Source organism: Caretta caretta, chromosome 1 (genome assembly GCF_965140235.1).
Source record: "Caretta caretta isolate rCarCar2 chromosome 1, rCarCar1.hap1, whole genome shotgun sequence".
Taxonomy (NCBI): Eukaryota; Metazoa; Chordata; order Testudines; family Cheloniidae; genus Caretta; species Caretta caretta.
Genome location: NC_134206.1, coordinates 296,443,326 through 296,467,308, shown reverse-complemented (window position 1 = coordinate 296,467,308; position 23,983 = coordinate 296,443,326). Strand labels below are relative to the sequence as shown.

At 39.8% G+C, this 23,983-nt stretch overlaps 1 protein-coding gene across 5 annotated transcripts in view; it reads right to left on the bottom strand.

Annotated features, from left to right (window-relative positions):
• Positions 1-15,549: 15,549 nt before the first annotated feature.
• Positions 15,550-23,983, bottom strand: part of SLC38A4 (solute carrier family 38 member 4) — a 60,559-nt gene continuing 52,125 nt past the window's right edge. For all 5 annotated transcript variants that reach the window (XM_048835964.2, XM_075124386.1, XM_048835965.2 and 2 more), the window contains 3 exons: positions 21,909-22,053; positions 20,559-20,656; positions 15,550-18,284 (listed from right to left, as the gene is read on the bottom strand). In XM_048835964.2, the coding sequence (XP_048691921.1) occupies positions 18,183-18,284; positions 20,559-20,656; positions 21,909-22,053 (345 nt within the window). In that variant the 3' untranslated portion in view covers positions 15,550-18,182. The remainder of the gene's footprint in view (positions 18,285-20,558; positions 20,657-21,908; positions 22,054-23,983) is intronic.

Below are 23,983 nucleotides of genomic sequence, written 5' to 3'. Positions count from 1 at the left end.
GATCAGTTCTAGTTACTATATGATACTATTTTGAAACAGGGACAGTCTGGTTTTTGCATACTATCCATCAAGGAGCATGTGCATTTCCAAACAAATAGTGGTAACTCTCGTGAATGCATCTCTACATCAGCTTTCTCAAGGGGAAACAGGTTCCCCTCAATTTGTATGCCTGCTTGTGGCTGGATCTGGGAGTTAGCTCTCACCCCATCTGGCATACCTTTCTGTTAGTTGCTCACATTGCAGCCCCTCTTTCTATAACTCAGGGTTCTCCCTCTTCATGATTTAGCCCTCTGACCAGGTCACTTTATAGTCCTTTCCTTCCAGAGTAACGAAGTCCCACCAGACAAGCTGTCTGGACATTGTCCCAGATGGCCTTCGATTTCACAGGTCCTGTGGCACGTCCCAGTGGCTGGTAGGGGAACCTGGGCCCACCCACTATTCCAGGTTCCAGCTCAGGGACCCTACGACTAGTAACCTGGGTCTGAGACTGAGCAGACCTTGTTGCTGTTTCCCTGAGCTCCTTCCTACCCCACCCCTCTCTCTGTTTACCAATCTCTGGAGTTGCCCTCAGAATTTCCTCCACTCCCCAAGGCTATTTTACCCCTCTAAGTCTCTTGTAAGATGCCCTTGTCCTGGGAAGGGCCCCAGGGCTTATTCTCCCTCTGGATCACCTCCTTGTCCCTGTCCTTTCCCTCAAGCGAGTGAGTACAGATCTTATTTCTGCAGATTCTTCCTGGTTTATAATCCTATCCCAGCTTCTCCTCCAGCTGGTCTTCATCTATAGTTAGGCTTTATCAATCCCTGGCTTCCCACCAGGTGCAGCATAAACAGTTAATTGGTCCCTTGTGACCCATATTAATCCACTCAGAGCTTGTGTGGGGTGGATAGAATTCTTGTGAACAAGCAATTGCAATTTTGCAAACATTTGTAAAGCAAAGAAAAGGCATCATGAATACCACTGGAGCACATTTTTGGTGGTTTTTTGAACAAATGTTTAAATACTTTCAGTATTTGTCCAGCTTTACTCATTCTGAACTCTAAGCCATTTAGCTGAAAGAGGGCTGTTATTAAATAATGGGTGTAAAGAATTTTCAGATGTTGTCCCTAAACTAAGGGTCAGATTGTAGAATCCTTACTCATGTTGGTGAGTATTTAATCCTGCAAGTAATCCCATTGATTTAATTGGGATTTTTCATCTGAGTAACTATTCACCAGCACAAGTTCAACAGTTTAGCCCTATGTATTAATAGTTCTAATAAAGCAAATATACAAAAGAACATGTTACTCGTTTGGATTTTTCTTATGGAAGCAGAGGTAAATACGGCCTTTTTAATAGTGGGTTTTTTGGAGACCTCCATTATAGACAGGCTTTGAAATTCTGATTAATAAATGGCATGGACCTCAATTTAGAATGTTAAGTAATAGCCAAGGGCTATGACAGGCCAGGAGGAGCTGACAGAAGAGTTTCCATTTCTATTATTTAGATGAAAGCTAGCTTGTTACTAGGTATTTTTATTGTACCATAGCACACACAACCTGAAAAGCAAAACAATTGGAACTCTGGGTTCCTGCATATTTAATTCTAAACTACAGACTTTTGAATGAACTTAAAAATGTCCCCCAAAATCACTGATTATATTTTTTAAAATTTCCTCCCTATTTCAGAGTCCTGTAGTGTCTTACTTACAGAACTGATTTGTAGGGGTGGAGGGACAAGTAATTACAGGTCTCAGCTCACAGAAAGAGGAAGCCATTGTTTCTAGATTTAACTTACATTGCACTTCATTGTATCTCCCAGTAACCAGAAGATGGTAACACATCACCATGATAAGAGTGGAAATATACAACAGAAACAGTAGTGGGAATGTTCAGACATGCTGGCAATGAGGCTGTGCTATTAAGCTCTTCTTGTAGGAATAGTGCCAGAGTGCTTGAAAAAAGATGTTTATAAAATGCCAGTTTGAAGGCATTATGAATATTTTGCTTTGGTCACATATCACTTTTCATTTTTTATTTTTGTTAGGTGATACATGTTTATGAGCAGTTTTAGGGACTGACTTGTAAAGCAGTGAATATATGACTAGTTGAAATATTAAAGGAGGTCTTCATTAAGCTGTGCAAATTAATCATGTTGTAACAAAACCTGAAACCAGGGAAAACTTTATTACAAACCTGAAAGTCAGGCCAATTTTACCAAATAGTTCCTTCAGTTTCACAAACTTTATGGTGAACCAGAGATGAGTTTAGAATGAACCTGTGCTGATTTATAGTTTCATGTTCAGCTCCATTTAGTTTTGACTCCAAACCAGGCAAAACTTGGCAGTTTCAGTTGGCACTAGTTTGAGATGACAAAATTAATTCCATGTGTGGATTCATGTTGCCAGAGGAGAATATTCGCACCCCTTTTGGGCCCTTCTAATGAGAGGGTTCGATGTCTAGTGTCATTTCACACTCACTATTGAATTAATTTTTTTCATTATTCATAAATCCTTAGAATTAAAACTGAAAGTAAAGATGAAATTTAAAATAATATTCTACGTGGGTGCAAACAATCCAATTTCATTAGCTCATCTGTTATAGGAGACTCTTCTTTTCTTGTTTTAATTTTTGTTTTTTCCACAATTGAAGAAATTTGTCAAGCCAACCACAAACTCTATTAAACTATTCTTACTATTGTAAAATCAATTATCTAGTATGCACATAATTGGTGGGTCCTCCTCTGAGAATGTAGGAAGCTGGTACTGCATCAGAAATGAGATGCTAAATGAAGGCTTTTGTATATATGATTGGATTTCAGTGTTTTAGCAAGGAGGTTATTAGCTTGTCACCGTTTATTATTTGTCACAGAAAGATATATGTCTAGTTATTGTTATTAATCAGTGGCTCAGGACTTCGTGGTTGTCACTATGCTGCACACCTTGGATGCTCAAACTTTATGGTGATTGTGTGGCGTTAACCCAGACCTTGCTGGTCTAAAGTCCAAACCCCTAATACCTGAGTTAAAGGACATGCTTACAAAACTGTTAGTAGTACAGGGCAGTAGTATATACAATTAACTAATTCTGATTCCATACAAGAGAGAGCAGTACTACATACTAATGAAAGAATTACAATACTATTTTTAACGGGAACAAAAGAATGGCCATACTGGATCAGATGAGAGGTCCAGCTAGCTCAGTATCCTGTCTTCTGACCATGGCCAATGTCAGGTGCCCCAGAGGGAATCAACAGAACAGATAATCATCAAGTGATCCATCCGCTGTTGCACATTCCTAGCTTCTGGCAAACAGAGGCTAGGGGCACCATTCCTGCTCATCCCAGCTAGTAACCATTGATGGACCTATCCCCCATGAATTTATCTAGTTCTTTTTTGAACCGTGTTATAGTCTTGGCTTTCACAACATCCTCTGGCAAAGAGTTCCACAGGTTGACTGTACACCGTGTGAAGAAATACCTCCTTTGTTTTGTTTTAAACCTGCTACCTATTAATTTCATTTTGATGACCCCTAGTTTCTGTGTTATGAGGAGGAGTAAATAACACTTCCTTATTTACTTTCTCCACACCAGTCATGATTTTATAGACCTCTATCATATCCCCCCTTAGATGTCTCTTTTCCAAGCTGAAAAGTCCCAGTTTTATTAATCTCTCCTTATACGGAAGCTGTTCCATACTCCTAATAATTTTTGTTGCCATTTTCTGAACCTTTTCCAATCCCAATATATCTTTTTTGAGATGGGGTGACCAGATCTGGACACAGTAGTCAAGAAGTGGGTGTACCATGGATATATACAGAGGCAATATGATAGTTTCTGTCTTATTATCCATCCCTTTCTTAATGGTTCCCAACATTCTGTTAGCTTCGTTGACTGTTGCTGCACATTGAGTGGATGTTTTCAGAGAACTATCCACAATGTCTCAAAGTGGCAATAGCTAATCTAGACTCCATCATTTTATATGTATAGTTGGGATTATGTTTTGCAATGTGCATTACTTTGCATTTATCAACATTGAATTTCATCTGCAATTTTGTTGCCCAGTTACCCAGTTTTGTGAGATTCCTTTGTAGCTCTTTGCAGTCTGCTTTGGACTTAACTATCTTTTGTATCATCTGCAAGTTTTGCCACCTCACTGTTTACCTCTTTTTCCAGATCATTTATGTATATGTTGAATAGGAATGATCCCTATACAGAACCCTGGGGAACATCACTATTTATCTCTCTCCATTCTGAAAACTGACTGTTTATTCCTACCCTTTCTTTCCTATCTTTTAACCAGTTACTGATTCGTGAGAGGACCCTCCCTCTTATCCCATGAGAGTGTACTTTGTTTAAGAGCCTTTGGTGAGGGACCTTGTCAAAGGGTTTCTGAAAATCAAAGTACGCTATATCCACAGGATCCCACTTGTCCACATGCTTGTTGATCCCCTGAAAGAATTCTAGTAAATGGTGAGGCATGATTTCCCTTTACAAAAACCATGTTGACTCTTCCCCAACAAATTATGTTCATCTATGTGTCTGACAATTCTGTTCTTTACTATTAGTTTCAACCGGTTTGCCTGGTACTGAAGTTAGACTTACTGGCCTATAATTGCTGGGATCATCGCTAGAGCCCTTTTCAAAATTGAAGTCACATTAGTTATCTTCCAGTTATTTGGTACAGAAGCTGATTTAAATGATAGGTTGCAAACCACAGTTAGTAGTTCTGCAATTTCACATTTGAGTTCCCTCAGAACTCTTGGGTGATATTTCAAAGCAGTCATACCTGGATCTGGTTATGTGACATCCCCATCCCCATGTGGCCCTGCAGCCCCCTTCCCATTCAGCCCCGGATCAGTCCTGTCACCCCACTGGCTCCTGAGCCCGTGCTCCAGTCTATCCCCCCCAGCCCTTCTGAACAACAGTCTGTGACCCCCCAGCAGCTCCATGTGCCCCACTCTGTGTGTCCTAACCTGGCTCCACAGGTAAGGTGCTCTGATGAATGCAGCGGGCTGCTGGCTATTCTGGTACCACAGCAGACTCTGGTGGGTGAATGGCAGAACTGCAGCATTTCTCCAGCAGAATGTGTTTTCTGCGGGGGGAAAAATTCTGTGCCAGACATGAATTCTGTGCCTGAGCAGTGGTTCAGAATTCCCCCAGGAGTTCAAGGGCAAAAGGGAACTTAAATCATCTACTCTGACTTCCTGCATATCACAGCCTATTATATTTCACCCAGTTACCTCTGTACTGAGCTCAAAAACTTGTGTTTGGCTTATGCATATCATCCAGAAAGGCATTCAGTTTTGATTTGAAGACCTCAAGGAATGAAGAATCTACCACTTCCTTTAATAGTTTGTTTCAGTAGTTAATGACTTACTGTTAATGTGTACCTTATTTCTTATTTGAAATTGTCTGGCTTCAGCTTCCAGCCATTGGTTTTTTATGCCATTTCTCTGCTAGATTAAAGAGTCCTTTGTTTTGATTTATGCCTCTTTATTCCATGCAAAGCATAGACCCTTCACCATTGCCTTCCATCTTTGACAGTCTCTTGCTGCAAGCTTCTTCCCATGCCATTTTGATGGTTTTCAATTCTGCTTCTATTGTGCATTTCCATGTTGTCCCTCATTGCCCTCTTGCCCTAGGGGGTTCCAGTCCAATGCCTGTCTTATGATGTTCGGGTCCTTCCTCCATGTATATCCTAACCATCTCCATTTTTGTTCCATGATGTCCTGTTTCACCCTCCTCCAGAGTTCTTTGTTCTTTGTTTTTTCTGGCTATCTGATATTGCAGAATTGTCTGAGGCACCTGTTTAGGAAAGTGTGGAGTTTATTGACGTCTTAATAAATCCCCACATTTCAGCACCATATAATAAGACTGATTTTACAATGGTGTTAAATAGGCAAAGTTTCATTTGAAGGGCAAAATTTCTGTTTCTCCAGATTGGCTTTATAGTTATGAAGGTACGCTTGGCTTTTGCTATTCTGACTTTAATGTCTTTGTCTGTTCCACCTGTCATACTTACAATGCTGCCAAAATATGTGAAATATCAGACCACTTCTATGTCAGCCCCAGAAAGTGTTATTGGTGGTGTCCTCCAAGTAATTGGAGATATGAATCCTAAAGTAGGGAGCAATAACACTGGCAGGGAAGTAATTATGGGGAAACAAGGCACTGTGAAATGTTTGCTGATTTTTGTGGAATGATGTGCTGGGAATTGATGTCAGGCTGACCTGCCTCTAGTTACCTGGGTCATCCTGCTTGAACTTTTAGAACATTAGCACTCTTGCCGTCTTCTAGAATGCCCTCAGTATTCCAAGATTTATTGAAACTTAGCATCTTAAGAGAGATCAGGAATGTGGGGAAGGTGAGCTGGTAACAGAAGATGATAGGAAGGCAGAGCTGCTCAATGCCTAGTTTGCTTCAGTCTTCACACAAAAAATAACATGTGACAGGACAACTAATGAAGTTATCATAGACAACAAAGGGGACAGATTAGGATAAGTAAAGAACACATCAGAGATCTTCTGACTAATTTGAATGAATTTAAGTCAATGAGGTCTGATGCCATTCATCCCAGAGTGCTTAAGGAATTAGTTGAAGAAATCTTGGAGCCACTAGCAATAATAATTGCAAACTCATGGATGACAGGAGAGGTTCCACAAGACTAGAGAAGGACTAACATAGTGCCCATCTTTAAAAAGGGGGGAAAGGAGGATTTGGGAAACTATAGACCAGTGAGCCTGACCTCGATACCTGGGAAGCTACTGGAGTAAAGTATAAAACATTCAATTTGCAAATACCTGGAGGCTGAAGGGGTGATCACTAGCAAGCAGCATGAATTTACTAAGAACAAATCATGCCAAATCAGCTTGATTTCCTTCTTTGTCAAGGTAATTGGTTTGGTGAATAGTGGGAATGTGGTAGACATAATATAGCTAGACTTTAGCAAGGCTTTTGACACAGTGCCACAAAACATTCTGATAAGTAGTGGGAGAAATGTGGGCTTAGTAGAATTATCATTAAGTGGATACATAATTGGTTAAAGAACCACAAACAAAGAGTAACTATTAATGGAATGATGTCAGATTGGAAGGAGGTCTTAAGTGGGGTTCCACAGGGATCTGTTTGGGGTTCTGTTTAACATCTTTATTAATGACCTGGATATAGGACTAGAGAGCATATTGATCAAATTTGCAGATGACACAAAGCTGGGGATGGAGGATAGAGCTAAAATTCAAAGGGATCTTGATAAATTGGAGAACTGGACTTTAGACAACAAAATGAAATTCAACAAAGACAAATGTAAGGTGCCACATTTAGGGGAAAAAAAGCCAAATGCACAAATACAGAATGGGGAATAGATAACTGGCTTGGCAGCAGCACTGCTGAGAAGGATCTTGGAGTTGTGCTGGGTCACAACCACGATATAAGTCAACAATGAGATGCTGTTGCAAAAAAAAAGAAAATGCAATTTTGTGCTGCATTAACAAAGGCATAACATGCAGATTATGGGAAGTGATAGTACCACTCTATTTGGCACTGGTTAGGCCTCAGCTGGAGTACTGTGTCCAGTTTTGGTCATCACTGTATAGAAAGTATGTAGAGAAACTGGAAAGGGATGGAATGCAAGTCATATGAGCAAAGGCTGAAGGACCTGGGTATGTTTAGTTTGGAAAGGAGGTGATTAAGTGGGGGCATAATAGTGGTCTTCAAATACTTGAAAGGCTGCCATAAAAAAGTTGGAGAAAAATTGTTCTCTCTTGCCACACAGGCAGGACAAGAGGCATTGGGTTCAAACTACAGCATAGCAGATTTAGATTAAATCAAAGGAAAACTTCCTAAATGTGAGAACAGTAGGATAATGGAACAAACTGCTTAGGGAAGTTGTGAAGCTCCTTCACTGGACATTTTGAAAAAGAGGCTGGATAGCCATCTGTCTTGGATGGTTTAGACACAATAAATCCTGCATCTTGACAGGATGACCCTTGCCTTCCTTTCTAACCCTATGATTCTATGATCAGTGAGACAGAGATCTCCTCAGTCGGCTCTTTTAGGACTCTTTGGTGCAAGAAATCTGGGTCTGCTGATTTTTAAAATGTTTATCCCAAGTAAACATTATTTAACAACCTCCTTGGTTATTAAAGGACTGGAAAGTACTTCATCACCTTCATATGCTATGAGTACATCATCCTGCTTCCTTCCAAATACGGAACAGAAACATTTATTGAACACTTCTGCCTTTTCTGCATCAGTATTAACATTTTTACCATCTCCGTCTACTAATGGGCCTGTACCATTGCTGAGATTTCTTTGGTTCCTAATAAACTTAAACTCCTCATTGTCCTTAGTCCTGCCAGACATGGATTTTTCCCTGATGACTAGCTTCCATTATCAATCTGCTGCGCTCCAGAACTTACAATTTCTAAAGTAAGACACTTTCTTTGCCCCAAGGAATTTACATCATAAGAAGCACCAAGCCAGGACAGAACTTCAGGTGAGGGAGAGTATGTGGTCACTGGTCAGGAGAACAAGCCTGGGAAAAATTCTGCATGAAGTGTGAGGGAGGAATTTGAAAGAGGATGATGCCAGAAGACTTAAAAGGGAGAGTGTCATAAACATACAGCTAAGGGTAGCCTAGAATTCCTCCTTACCAGTAAGGGGTTAAGAAGCTCAAATAGCTGGGTTGGCACCTGACCAACAGGACCAATGAGGAAAGAAGATACTTTCAAATCTTGGGAAGGGGGAAGGTTTTGTTTGTGCTCTTTGTTTTGTGTGGGGGTTCTCTCCTGGGACTGAGAGGGGCCAGATGGAATTCCATCTTTTCCAACCCATCCCAATCCAATATTGCAACCAGTACAGGTAAACCAGGCAAGGTGGATTAGTTTATCTTTTGCTTTTCTTGTGCATTTTCCCTGTGCTAAGAGGGAGGTTTATTCCTGTTTTCTATAACTTTAAGGTTTTGCCCAGAGGGGAATTCTCTGTGTTTTGAATCTGAATACCCTGTAAAGTATTTTCCATCCTGATTTTACAGAGATGATTTTTACCATTTTTTTTAAATAAAATCCTTCTTTTAAGAATCTGACTGATTTTTCCATTGTTCCAATACCCAGGGGTTTGGGTCTTTGATCATTTTGTAACCAATTGGTTAGGATATTATTCTCAAGCCTCCCCAGGAAAGGGGTTGTAAGGGCTTGGGGGGATTGCTGGGGGAAGAGGAACTCTAAGTGGTCCTTTTCCCTGGTTCTTTGTTAAATCACATGGTGGTGGCAGCGTTACTTAAACCAAAGGTACAAGGGAGAATTTGTGCCTGGGGAGTTTTTAACCTAAGCTGGTAGAAATAAACTTGGGGGGGGTCTTTCATGTGGGTCCCCACGTCTGTACCCTAGAGTTCAGGGTGGGGAGAAAACCCTGACAGAGAGGATTTTTCATATGGCTTTAATCACACGTGTTTTCTTTTCATTGAATTGAAACTCAATATTTGCTTTACCTAAGTGGCAGATCACAGTGGGCTACTTATTTTTCTTATGTGTATAACTATTTATGGCCCTAATCCATGGGTACTCTACATGCCAGAAAGAGGCCCAAAAAGCTGTGAGTAGTTTCAGTTGTGTATAGCACCAGAGATGTGGAGCTCTGTACTGTGTGTGGAGGATTAGGGGCAATCTAAAGATGAGGAGAATTGATGTTTACACTAGGTGAGTCTACCGTGGGTTTTTGTTTGTTTGTTTGTTTTGACAAGCAGACTGGTGTCCAGACAAAACCTTTATTGTGAACAGGAACTATGTATAGAAATGAGGTAACAGAACTTTCTACTATTCTGTGTAGCTACACCCTCCAATTGCCCTGTCCTGGGCTTTTTATTTTCCTACTTCAAGCAGGAAGTGTCACAGGAAACCAAAGAGTGCATAAAGAGTATACAGGAAATGTGGCATCTCCATGCTTTCTAGAGGACTTACTTGGTAGCATATCTTTTCTGTTTAAGATCCCTTTACTGCATTAAAAAACTATTAAATTGAAGTAATACAAACATTAACAAATAGACTAGAATAACTGAATTACCAGCCCTTCAGGTTGCTTTAACACAACTTTGAATGTGTCTCCATCAGTCTCTTAGGGCATTCCGAAACTGCTTTATTGCAGACCCCCATGAGAAAAGTCCTTATTGTGACAGACTCTTCAGTCTCATGGTCAATAACAGGTTCAGTTTGTGAATTGTTTTTGCCTTGTAAGTCTGCTTTCATTTCACTTATGTTGGCCAAGTTGCCGGGTATCTAGAGCAGATGCTTTTGATTTCTTCTTAAGATTTTTGCCTTTGTCTGTGATAACCTAGTATGAGCAAAGAGATTCTTCTTTGATCACTGTAGCTTTGATGGGCCAGTTCCCATCTTGCCAAATTCTCAGTCTGCTTTTAAGTGCAAAAGAGGTCTTGCTCCCTTCTTATGATGTAAGCAGGATCTGAATGAATTCCTCCCTGACAGCTAGCTGGGAGGTGGAGAGACTTTAGGTGTGTTCATGTAAATACAGTTTGCTCCTGCTGTGCTTAGAGTGATGTTTTGCTCAAAGTAATCAACTTTGGCTGGTGTTGGGTTACAAATCATTTTAGTACTGAATGCAGGGGTAGTGAAATGCTGTTACCAATGTTGTAATTATGGTATGAATAAAAGGGAGCAGAACTGTGCTTAACCTGTCCCAAATGAGGGAGTCACCCTCAGCTGAAAGGACCTCTTTAAGCCAGGGGCTCGAATGCCAGAGTCCTGTGAAAGTAAAAGGGGTGGGGACAGGTGTCCCAGCCAGGAGGTGTGTGGACCCTCCCCAGGCTGGTTTAACCAGTTCCTCCCCACTGTTCAAAGAAAGAGCTAAGTAGGCTTCATTAGGAGCCTCTTTGTTACTTTAAATGTTCAATCAATGCTGAAATCAGTTGTGGTGGGGTAGTGTTTCTGCCCTTCCTGCTAAGAGGTAAAAATCACTGAGAACTGAAATCACTTGAGATGGGGGCAGTGTTTCTGTCCAGCCTGCAAAGAGCTGAAAATTACTAAGAGACCGATGTGCAGAGGTCACGACAGAGAGGCAGGTGGCAGCAGAATGTGACTGACAGTCAGCTGGTGAACAAGTGGCTGGTGAGGCGGTGAGCAGAATGAGCAGCTGGCGAGGCAGCGAGGAACCTTGGCTGGTGGGACAGCCAGCGGAGAGGAGCAGCAGCTGGTGGGGTGGCCAGGTGGCGAGGAGCAGCGGCGGGTGGGGCGGCCAGCCAAAGCTAGTGCTCAGATGCTGGAGCAAGCAAGGTGCCTTCTTCCCTCGTTGGGAGGTGAACTCACAGAGATGCGCCTCTGAACCCTGCGTCCTCGCTGACCAAGGACAATCACTGTGAGTGGGATATGGTGAGGGAGTAGAGAGGGGCACAGAAAAGGAACTTTTGGTTGTAGAACTCAAGAACATGAGGTGGATAACACTGCCTCACACACTCTGGGGTGGGCTTCCTGCTCACCGTTTTATGATTATGAATCCCGCTTGTGGCATTTTCCGTAATTAATCAGCCTCAAGTGTCCATTCCTTCCTCCACAAGGAAACCCCACTGAAATGGCTCAGATTGTTCCCACACCCCCAAATCCTCTTTCATCTCTTTATAACTGTTTTATAAAATGGTGAGGCCTAGATATTCCTGTGGTGGCCTGTGAAAGCTGGGTGCAAAATGCCCACCTGACAAGCAAAGTTAAGATGACCTATAATAGATTGCAGCTCATGAAATGTAACTTTCTCGGCCTTTACACAGCTGCTAATCAAGCCCAGTAGCTCCCAAGGCTTATCCTGAGGGAGTTAAGATATACTCATTAGTGTGTCTAGCTGAATACCCAGGTAGGTCACCTTATAGGACGGCCCCTCTGTCTTTTCCCCTGCTAGAGGTATGCCCAATTTATCCAACAAAGACTGGAAGGAGTCCATCAGTCTCTCACGCTTGTCCGAATCCACCCTGCCTGTGAACAAAAACTAATCTAAATAGTGCATTAGCTGCCATAAACCAGATTCGCAAACCACTGCCCAGTGTAGCATTGAACAGAATTTTTTAAATGCTGAATAAGCTATTGAACATCCCCTGGGCTTACAGTTATCACAATAATGCAGTCCTTAAAAAGAAACCCGAAAGGTTAAAGTCAAAAAGGTGCATCGGCAGCAATCAAAAAGCAGACTTGATATCACATTTCACCAGTGGAACCCTGGGCCACAAGATCAAACCATGTGCACAGCCTCATCAAAGGAGGAATAGCAAATGGAACACTGATGGAAAAGACCCGGCTTTAACTGAGCTGCCCCATGGTTATTGTAGGTGGTCCATCAATACTTGCCTGGGACTGCCTTAGGACCCAAGCCTAGGGGTGAACCCCAAGTTCTTTATAAATACATGATTAGGGTGCTACCAATTTCACGGCTGTGAAAAACATGTCATGGACTGTGAAATAAGCCCTTCCCCATGAAATCGGATATCTCCGAAATCAGCCAGGCTGGGGAGGGACCACCTCACTTCTGCAGTGCAACAGCCCCAGAGCTGGGCTCTGGGCTTCTGCCCCCGCCCCCACAGGTCTTTTTTGGGGCTCGGGGGGCCCAGGCTGGGGGCTGCCACCTCCCCCCGCCACAGCTCCTGCCAGTGCTTGGGGGACCAGGCTCAGGGCACCTGGGCTGGGGCCTGCTTCTGCCGCCTGCAGCTCCTGCCGCGGCTCAGTGCTGCTGCTCTCCCCACCCCACCCATGGCCCCTGCCAGGGAGAGGGCTGAATTTTTAAAGTTTTAGTGATGCTCCAATGTGCAAATCCTTCTGAGCACCAGAGTTTGTAATGCATGCTGGGAAATACTGCAGATATGGAAGCAAGCCTGGCTGATTTTTGTCCGCTAGAGTAATCTTTATTTAATATGAACTTTTAAAAACGTCTTTTATTCAAGCCTTGATTCTCTGAATTTAGATGCTCTGTAAGCTTCATTTTATTCAAAAAGAAGCAATATCACTCAATGTTATTAATCACATGAAATCATCTGTCTATTTGAATAAGCGGCAAAGAGTCCTGTGGCACCTTATAGACGAACAGACGTATTGGAGCATGAGCTTTCATGGGCAAATACCCACTTTGTCGGATGCATATAGTGGAAATTTCCAGAGGCAGGTATAAATATGCAAGCAAGAATCAGGCTAGGGATAACGAGGTTAGTTCAATCAGGGAGGATGAGGCCCTCTTCTAGCAGTGGAGGTGTGAACACCAAGGGAGGAGAAACCATTTTTGTAGTTGGCTAGCCATTCGCAGTCTTTGTTTAATCCTAAACTGATGGTGTCAAATTTGCAAATGAACTGAAGCTCAGCAGTTTCTCTTTGAAGTCTGGTCCTGAAGTTTTTTTGCTGCAGGATGGCTACCTTTAAATCTACTGTTGTGTGTCCAGCGAGGTTGAAGTGTTCTCCTACAGGTTTTTGTATATTCCCATTCCTAATATCTGATTTGTGTCCATTTATCCTTTTACATAGAGACTGTTCAGTTTGGCCGATGTACATAGCAGAGGGGCATTGCTGGCACATGATGGCGTATATTACTTTAGTGGACATGCAGGTGAATGAACCGGGGATGATGTGGCTGATCTGGTTAGGTCCTGTGATACTGTTGCTGGTGTAGATATGTGGGCAGAGTTGGCATCGAGATTTGTTGCATGGATTGGTTCCTGGGTTAGAGTTACTATGGTGCGGTCTGTAGTTGTTGGTGAGAATATACTTCAGGCTGGCAGTGGGTGAGGACTGGCCTGCCTCCCAAGGCCTGTGAAAATGGGGGATTGTTGTCCAGGATGGGTTGTCCAGGATGATGCGTTGGAAAGGTTTTAGCTGAGGACTGTATGTGATGGCTAATGGAGTTCTGTCGGTTTCTTTCTTGGGCTTGTCTTGCAGCAGGAGGCTTCTGGGTACATGTCTGGCTCTGTTGATCTGTTTCTTTATTTCCTCATGTGGGTATCGTAGTTTTGAGAAAGCTTGATGAAGATCTTGTAGGTGTTGGTCTGTCTGAAGGGTTGGAGCAAATGTGCTTGGCTGTAGACAATGGATTGTGTGACTAGACTTCAAAGAGAAAATGCTGAGCTTCAGTTCATTTGCAAATTTGACACCATCAGCTCAGGATTAAACAGAGACTGCGAATGGCTAGCCAACTACAAAAGCAGTTTCTCCTCCCTTGGTGTTTACACCTCAACTGCTAGAAGAGGGCCTCAACCTCCCTGATTGTACTAATCTCGTTATCCCTAGCCTGATTCTTGCTTGCAAATTTATACCTGCCTCTGGAAATTTCCACTAAATGCATCCGATGAAGTGGGTATTCGCACATGAAAGCTTATGCTCCAATACGTCTGTTAGTCTATAAGGTGCCACAGGACTCTTTGCTGCTTTTACAGATCCAGACTAACACGGCTGCCCCTCTGATGCTATTTAAATAAGTTCAGCATTCCTGATTCCATCTGGATAATCAAAGTCTGACTTTTATTTTTGAGCTCTGTGAGCACTTAAGAGAGATGGCTAAATAAAGCATGCGCAAGAAGCAAAATCAGCAGTCAGAGCAATTTCCCTGGGGTGGCTCAGTGATGAAGGTAGACAACATCTATAGCTGAGTGACACATACCCCCACCTTGATATTAATGTATAATGACACAGTGATCCACTAGGCAAGGCAGTAATATTCTCTATGGGGGATGCAGAGGAAGGAAAGGGCAGTATCAGCCAGAGTGCTGCAAACAGGTAGAAGGCAGAATTTTCCCAAAGCCTGATATAAAATAAGACGAATAGAGGCTTTTAATGTGAGTAGGGTATTTTAATTATTATTTATTATTGGATAACAGCTTGAGCTGGTAGTTCAAGGAAAAATTATTTAGTTTCAGTCTCCATACATTCCACAAGGGGACAAGTCACGGTAGGCAGCATGGTTATGCTACTGCAGTGGATGTTCAGTCACACAATCCATTGGGTTAACTAAGCAGAGAAAGTAAATACATGATCAACCTTGTATGTGCATCCCAAAGGCCAATAAAGTCATAAATATTTTTGTATACTATTAGCAGCACAAAGATTAGGTTAAACATATGCCCAAGATTTTAAAAAATGTTTAGTGATTTGGGGTACCCAACATGAGAGACCTGAAAGAAGCCTCATTTTCAGAAAGTTTTAAGCTCCCCCAAATCAGGCCCCTTTAAGGAATCTCAATTGGGCACCCAAAATCATTAGTCAAAAACACGAGTCTTTTTTGAAAAGCATGGCCTGTGACTTTGATAAACTAATACTATACACTTATATGGTGCCTTTCATGCAAATATCTCAAAGCACTTACCAACAGTTGCTAAGTATTATCCTTATTTTACATACGGAGGAAACTGATAAATAGAGATGTTAAATGACTTCCCCAAGGTCACCTGGTAGCACAGTGGAAGAATTAGGACTAGAACCCAAGTTTCCTGACTTCCAGGCTGCTGCTCTAACCACTAGATGTGCTGCTTCTAGCTTTGCTTCTTGCCTCATTTAAAAAAAAACAAACCAGATCATACCAACTTAAAAAAAAAAGTCAGCAGGCTTTTTGAAAAGTTAATTTATTATGCATCAGTATACATTTTTGTAATAAAAATCCTCCCAAGGCCTAAATATTACAAAATGGACAAGAAAATTCAACTTCAGCCATCCCCAAGAGGTGCTAAATAAATTAGTGTATAATACTATGCCTATCCCACAATATGTGTGGCAGCTAACTCTGCATATAGTGGGAATATGCTGTAGCTTTAATGTTTGACATTTTATCATGCATTTGAAAACTGTTTCTGAACACAGTTATGGCAGGTTCAAGTTAACCACTCATTTTTCATGTGAAACCAAATACTGTCCTGCAGTGAAAAGGCAGTAGATTGCACTATTTCCCTATAATTTTTCTGGTTGTATCTTTACTGCAGTTCTATTTTAGGAGCGTTAGATTAAATACTTATCAAATATCTGAATGTATTTCCAAGTCCTCGATTAGCAGCCCCTCCAAAACCAAACCACAATTATAATTCAGTGCTGCAGTCCTTTTACATGCACAATTTTGACTGATGTCAATGGGAATTTTGTGTGTGTGAAAGGATTACAGCATCAGACACTGATGTTAAAGATGTTATGTATCAGTACAATCGCTGCCCTGTTTGTGTTAATCCCCTTAAAATCCCAACCAAAATAATATTGCAGTTTTTTCTAAATAATGAATACATACATAGAAATGTGATCCAGGATACCAAGGTTACAGTACTTTTATACAAGAATAAAATAGTACACAGAAAGATATAACTCAATTGGGACCATTTCTTTGAGACATTAAAGGTCTGTCTGTGTGTACACACACACACAGACACAGTCAATTCTATATCAAACTAAATAGATTAGTCAGACAAACCATAACTCTGCATGGCTTTACTAATTAATACACGGCTGAATACATCATAGTTTTTAATTTTCAAATTTAAACAGTTGGCTGAATTGTACCCTGATTCTTCACTCAGTCACATTTTGTTTAGAGCTAATCTGATGCCATTGACTTTTGATTTGCACTGGTGAGAATGGAGAGCGCGTGTGGTCTAAATTAGGTCAGAATTTACCCCACATGTCATAAAGTAAGCAGCCAGAGCCCCTAGGATAATGAGTGCTAACTAACCACCCATGTAATATATAATTTCTCTTTGTTTTGCTCAACTGCCTAGAATGATAAACTTGCTCTTGAATTAATCTTTTCCTTTGTATTAAATTATATAGCTTAATTGTATATGCTGACTTAATACTAATGCATACATATGCAAGCTAAAATATATTAACAGAAGAAACTACCTAGTTTTGTAATCTAGGGCAAAAATACAGAATTGTACAGCATATATTGACAATTCTTAGGAGAAGAGGGGCCTGTATTGTTGCAATTTTTTTATAAGATGATATTGTAGTAAACATCAGAGTGTCTTGTTACACAGGTAACAGCTTGGGCTTTCACAAGTATTTGTCAAGCACTGATACATAAAAATGAACTTTTTACAGACCCAACAACCCAATCTGTTTTCTTCAAAACAGTATAAAGTTTGTGGCTATAAAAACAAAGAACTACCCATATAAAAAATCAAAAATAATGTACCATACATTAACATTCTGATAGTTAGAGAAAAAGAATATATACATAAATATATATATAGTAAATCACAGTTTCCTGCACTGAACACATCAAATAAAAATGTATCAAACAATACTGGGTGGTGTGCTTTCACATGCCTTGTGGTCTCCTTAAATCTCTGAGTTATAATGGAAGACGAGTTTATAGACAGATTACAAGTTGTTCAGTCACCTAAATTCACACATGTTTACAAGAATTTAAAAAAAACAACCAAACCCCACACCAGAACCACCTGCTGCTCCCAGCACAGATATATATATAATAACAGAACAATAGTTATGTAGAAGTCTTATTTAAATATAGGCCCCAGCCCTGCAACTTGATCCAGGCAGGTGGAACCCTGCTTCATATGGCAGTCACATCCGTGCAGGAGTCTGCTCACTCAGATCTGATTGTAGGACTGGGGCCCATGTTAGCATGTTTTCTTGTTTTATTTTGAATGAGGGTTTAACAGCTCTAACACACCTGATACCTGACAGTACAGGTAACAACAAATTTAACATTCAGCTTTGTTGACTGGTTGGTCAAAGTTGTCATCTTCCTGACTTGAAAGATCAATGATACTTAGATTTCAGACCACCTAGGTAGCTCCTGTCTTTTCTCTTACATTCTGCCCTGCTTTTAAGCCATGTCCATGTATTTCAGTTATAAAAAGGCACTAGCTGATTTTTTGGACACTGCATTGTTTTCCTAGGAACTGTAGTTATCAAAATAATGGGGAAAAATGGATTTTTGAAGACTATATGGACAGTTACCCTTATTGTGCTTTTGGGAAAAAATTCGCAACACACATTTTATTATAACCCAGCTAGAAATGTTCAGCACAGGTTTTTAATGTATAAATAACTATCCCTTGTAAGAAGGATGATTTAGTATTCCATAGGGTTCTAGTGGCATTACTAGTCACAGTCTTTGGAATCTTGCAATTATTAGCTAGGAATAACACTCCCATCTAGGTGTCAAGAGTCTTTTGGAGCATGTATATCCAAGCATTTTCTGTCTGAGACGTACTTTCACGACTGCACAGGTTAGTGATGTTTGGAACTTGAAGAGTGGTAAATCCAGTCCAGTGCAATTAGAGTCATGCTTCCGAGCATAAAGATTATGCCAACTATGAGAAATATCAGCGCCTGCAATTGGGGAAAAGACCATATTAATATTGAAAATATGTTAGGTGACAGAATAATTCTACTGGAATCACATTCTATATCTGTCACCTACTAGGGGCCCTAACCTATGAAGTTCTACTTGCATGAGCAATCTTTGATAGTCCCTCAATGAACCTATCTGGGTGAAAGTTACTCCTGTGCAGAGGGCCAGCATGAAGCCAGTTCACAATTTAAGTGCCTCTGCACAGGGGTGAATGTCACCACATGTGAGCAAGGCTTTGCCGAATGGGCCCTAAACAACCACTTGCTAGTATTTACTTGCTTCATTAATACGAACACTAATATGATTTATGTATCTTCTGGTTTTGTTTTACCTTTAAAAATGGCCACACATAGTCTGATAGCAGCTTCTAGTATTAAGCCCTTATGCCTTGACTAAGGAAAGCACTTATGAATGTGCTTCAGTCTCTCCCTCTTCAGGACAGTACTTAAGTACCTGCTTACATTTAATTATGTGGTTAAGTCCCAGTGACTTCAATGGGACTTACATTCTCAAATTCTGAACTGGGACCTTTAATGAGCATGATCTTAGGACATTCCAACTCCTGCCACAAAAATGAACGTATTCAATCTCAGTGCAGGATGATAAATTCTGAATGTTTCAGTCATAAAGAGAAACACCAGTGAATAGACACAACTGTGCTCCAAAATTTTGCAAAAATATATCTTACGTAGTAATGTAGTTATTGAAAAGTTTATTCTTTTTATCTCTTTAATATGTATAAATGAAACTTTTTCCATGTTAAATATTTCAAATAATTATATTTATGTGTATATTTTATCAAAATCTTTTCTGATTAATTTTCAATCTATACTTTCCCAAAAGATATTTGTTTAAAGAAATTATAGATCTTAGTGTTCAGGAAAAGAAGATATTAATATCACTCGCTAGAGCCTAGCATGATATGGATGCATGCTGTGGATATGTGATATGCCTCCTGTATGTTTACTAACCTACCTCAATCAGGATCTTAAATACCTCTATTAATCAGTGTTACAATATCCCTGTTAACTGTGATGTGCAATCTCCCTCCTAATCCACTGCTGACTACTTCTGTGAGAGACAGCCACTTGTTCTAAAGTTATGTGGCAGTTGTGTGTTATGTCTCGATGTTAACTAGGGGCTGCTTTGAAATGAGTAAATGCCTTTTACATGTGGTTTAAAACAAATGTTAATTCAGCCACGCATTGCCATTTAGCCCATCACAAAACGATGGTCCATTTATTGTTTCTCAAACAGGTGCCTGTACCAGGTAACTTCCACTATGCCATGAACAGACAGATGCAGCTTTAACACAAGTAGCATTGGTACAGGGTCCCATGTACTGTCCTACCAAGCCTCCTTATGCCTACACTGATCATTTCTTCTAGCATAAAAAAACAGAGACAGACCTCATGCATATACAGATTATAATCTAGTCAAGTTTGTGTGCTTAATTATTGGCCACTCTGGAGCAGATGCTGCAGTGACAAATCTTGTTCTGTTCTAATTTTATGATGCTCATCTAAAGCCAAACTAAAGTAATGTCCTTTATAATTGCTAGTTCTACCCTGTCCCAGCCAGGATTCCAGCAGCCAAAGGCTTATGTAGTTAAGACTACATCTTTTTTTTTTTTTCCCTGCAATGTAGGCATACCCTAAGGGTGAAATCTCAGCCCCATTGAAGTCAATGGGAATTTTGCCATTGACTTTGGTAGGGTTAGGATTTCATCTTTTGTTCATATATTTTGTACATTCTCCTGAGATTTTCTGTATTGTGTTTTGTGTGTGTGTATGGTGAAACTGATGTTTACTGGCATTTACCAATTAAGAATCTAATCCTTCCAAGCCTAGCTACAATGAAGTGTGTCTTGTGTACACAAGCGTTTTCAAACTGGATTAATTTTTCTTAATCTGGTTTAACCCCCCCTGTGTAGACAAGCCCAGCATTTCTCAAGAGTACTAATGTACTGAACACAACTAGTCAAGGACCATAGGATTCCACTGCTCTTTTGAGGGACTTTAGAACCATCTACTGGTCAGCTCCATCCCTTGTGTAAGAGCCAGTGTTGCAGTTCATAATATAGGACAAAATCCCACAGACCTTATACAGGTTATTAATTCTAATGAAGCCAATTTGGGCTCATAATTGTAACAACCAATGTGAAACAACAGCTAATTGTACCTAATTTGTACATAATTGTAACAAAATAAAACAAAAAACCCTCCTCTTGTAATTCCCCCTACTTTACTCACCCCAATCTTCTGGGGTGACCTCAAAGGTTCTTTCTTAACAAGCCGTAGATAGAAGGCAGCAGGAAGAATGAAAATCAACATTGTGGCAGCCGATGCACCTGGAACAGAAACCATAATTGAGTTCTGGTTAATATGTAAATATGTACAGCATTTTACAGAAAAGAAAGTATACCTGGAGTGGTAGCTACAGGCTCAGCTACAGTTCAGGTTGTTCATTATAACATCGTGTTTTCAGTTAGTCATAACTTTTTTACATGTTCACCCTTGAAACTGAAAAAAGTATCTCTCATTGGGAGCGAAGGCTAAGGTATACCAGTGTTGTTATTTCCTTGGGAGGCATAATCTGCTTTTTTCCTATAATTATCTGACTTCAAAAATGAGCTGCATATCAGAGAGAGGCCAGTCACTTTGTACTGTCATGTTTTCCTCCTTTGTTTTTTAGAACAACTAAAAGACACTCTCTTTATCCTAATAAATTATCAACAATATGGCAGTTTTGTGGAATTTCCCTAAGTCTACATATTTCTGCTTTATGACTTTTTGTAATTTTCAGTCTTTTAAAAAGGTTACAGTAAACTGTGGGCTTGTGCTATGAATTCCATCAGATAGTTCAATTCAGATTATTTTAGTGAGTTCCCAAACTCTGGACAGGAAAGCTGTTCTTTTAATCACTGGCAAGGTTCTGTCCACTGTGGTTTAACTTACTATACAATTATTCATATTTATTTTCATAGTAAGATTCATTCAGAGTAGAAAGTTTTCTAACCAATAATATAATGAAAAAGAGACTATAAACTATATTGGCAATTCTGCTGAGTGACATAGACCTTCTTTACAGACCAGGAGTGGGTAAAAAACATAAAAAATGAAAAGGAGGCCAGTACTATAAATGCAGGGGAAACTTCCTCCAGGAGTATTTGGATCTCCTGATTCCTGAATCAACACTTTCAAACTGACAGAAAACAAGTGTGTGTGTGTTGGGGGATCAGGGGAAGAAATCTTTTTCCTGATTCTTTTTTTTAATCCAATTTTGGAAATTCAATACATCTTGACCAGTTCTATAGATGGTGGAGTTTCTTAACTCTCAAAATTTGAAAAGAAACTTATTGACGTTTTTTTGTTCTCTGTGACTTATGTAGGCTGCCAACTAAAGTCTGGTACCATTTAGCTTGGATGAGTCATTTTCAGTCTTTTTTTTTTCTTTTAACCCTTATAGTGCAAAATCAGGAATAAGTGCACTGAAGCTACTGCATTGTAAATGAGACAAAATACACTTCCAATATATGAATGTAAGGCATTCTGTTTTGATACAGATTAACATAATAAACTGAAAATATTCATGAAACCTACCAATGAATCCAAAGATGTCTTTAATAGCAGGCACAAAAATTACAAGTGTGTTAGTAAATGCAAGAATTACTGCTGCAATCAGGAAATGCCTTATCCAACTGAATGGCCTTTTGGGAAACAACAGTGCGGTGACTGATGAGCGGATCTGTAACAGGAAAAATAAAAGCAGAAGATAGTGGATTTTGGAACTCATTGTTCCTTTAAGATCTGTGCTAGTATTCCAGTGAGAAATTTTAAACAAAGAAATATATTTTAATTCATTTTCTTCCCTTAATGCAAACTCTTTTACCACCCGGATGTAGTTTTGAGGCTTGGGTTCACAGTTTATTGCAGAAGCCCCAATATTTACTGGGCAGAAGACAAGTAAATAGGGTGTAAAAATCAGGGAGAAAAAAGTCTCTTCCACTAAAAGGTGCTGCTATCAGGAAATTTCAAAGAACCCCATAACTAATACTAACTAACAGAGGAAAAATGTATGTATCTATGAAATATAATCAGATGAGTTATTTGAAACCTGAACCTGATTCCACTGAAGTCTGTGGGAGCTTTACCACTTACTTCAGTGGTAGCAAGATCATGCTGTAATTTTAAAATACGTAACAAAATTAAAAAATAAACAGATATGAAGATTATAATATTCCAAATTGTATTTATAAGACATATAGAGAGCGGATTCTCTTTGCTCATTGTGACTTCATCACAGATTTGAACATAGTTTCTTTGCTTTTATACAAGCAGAGATAAGTAGGTAAAAGGTCAACAGCAAATCCATTTGGCAACAGCAGATAGTGTTACACTGCACTATTGCACAGCGATGAAGAGATCCTCAGGGTGGAAGTAGAACAGTATTCTGTTCATATACTTTTAAAAAACATATGCTCCAAATCATTCCCATCTTTTAAAATAATAGCTGATTCTGAAGTAGTTGGGTAATTCAATAGGAGTATGAATTTCTGTCAAACTTGGGAGTCTTTACATTTTAAAAAATATTGAGAGATCTGCATTTTAGAGTTTCAGGTCTAAGTCTTGTGAAGAGATAAGTAGGTTTAAAATAATAGATTTTGAATTTAATATTGAACAGCTTTAAAAATTCTAGGCCAGGCCCTCATGCTGATTTATACCAGCTAACGCACTAGTCTCTTTCTCTCTACTCAGTTATGTGACACTTTCAGTATGTTATATCTGGCATGTGGTTCCACTTGAAATTAAACCCGTATTTAAGTTTCATTGGTGATTAATGCCATACAAAGGTAAATTTAAAAACTCTGATAGGCGAAGTATATTTTTTTGTAAAAGAATAAAAATGCTGAATACTTCAAATAATTAAAGGTCATCATACAGCAGTAGCCTGAGAAACCCAGAACTGCTGATAGGATCAGTCAGTTGCATGGGAGCTGCTGGAGCATGTGATGCAGATAGAGCTTCAACTATCAATAACAGGATTTGGATTTGGTTCTGTACGGCTGGCTGCGTTTACGTCCCAGAAGCTAGTACATCCATTACTTCAAATATGAGCATAAAGAGCAGGGCTGTCAATTAATCGCAGTTAACTCGAGGAATTAACTAAAAAAAAATTAACTCAATTAAAAAAATGAATTGTGATCACTCACACTTTTAATTGCACTGTTAAACACTTATACTAATTTAAGTTTATTATAAATATTTTTGGATTATTTTCTGCTTTCAAATATATTTATTTCAATTACAACACAGAATAAAAAGTGTACAGTGCTCACTTTATATTGTTATTTTTATTACGAATATTTGTCCCAAGAAGGTGTTCAGGATCACTAACACTCCAGCCTAATTTTGCTAATCTTGTTAAATACAGTACACAGGAGCCCACAGATACACTTGGCAATAATCCTTTGGCTTTGATATGCTTCAGTTTTTAAATGTTCAGTACTCCGAGTTACCCAAAAGTGCAGCTGTTTGTCTCAGGTGAAATATAAATGAGAAAACAGAAAATGTCATAAAATCCCAGAACTTAGTTCTCTTAAATGTTAAAGTATGACAAAATTAATGTAAAAATAGATAATTACAGTCCATGTGTATACGCTGCTCAGATTTAATCT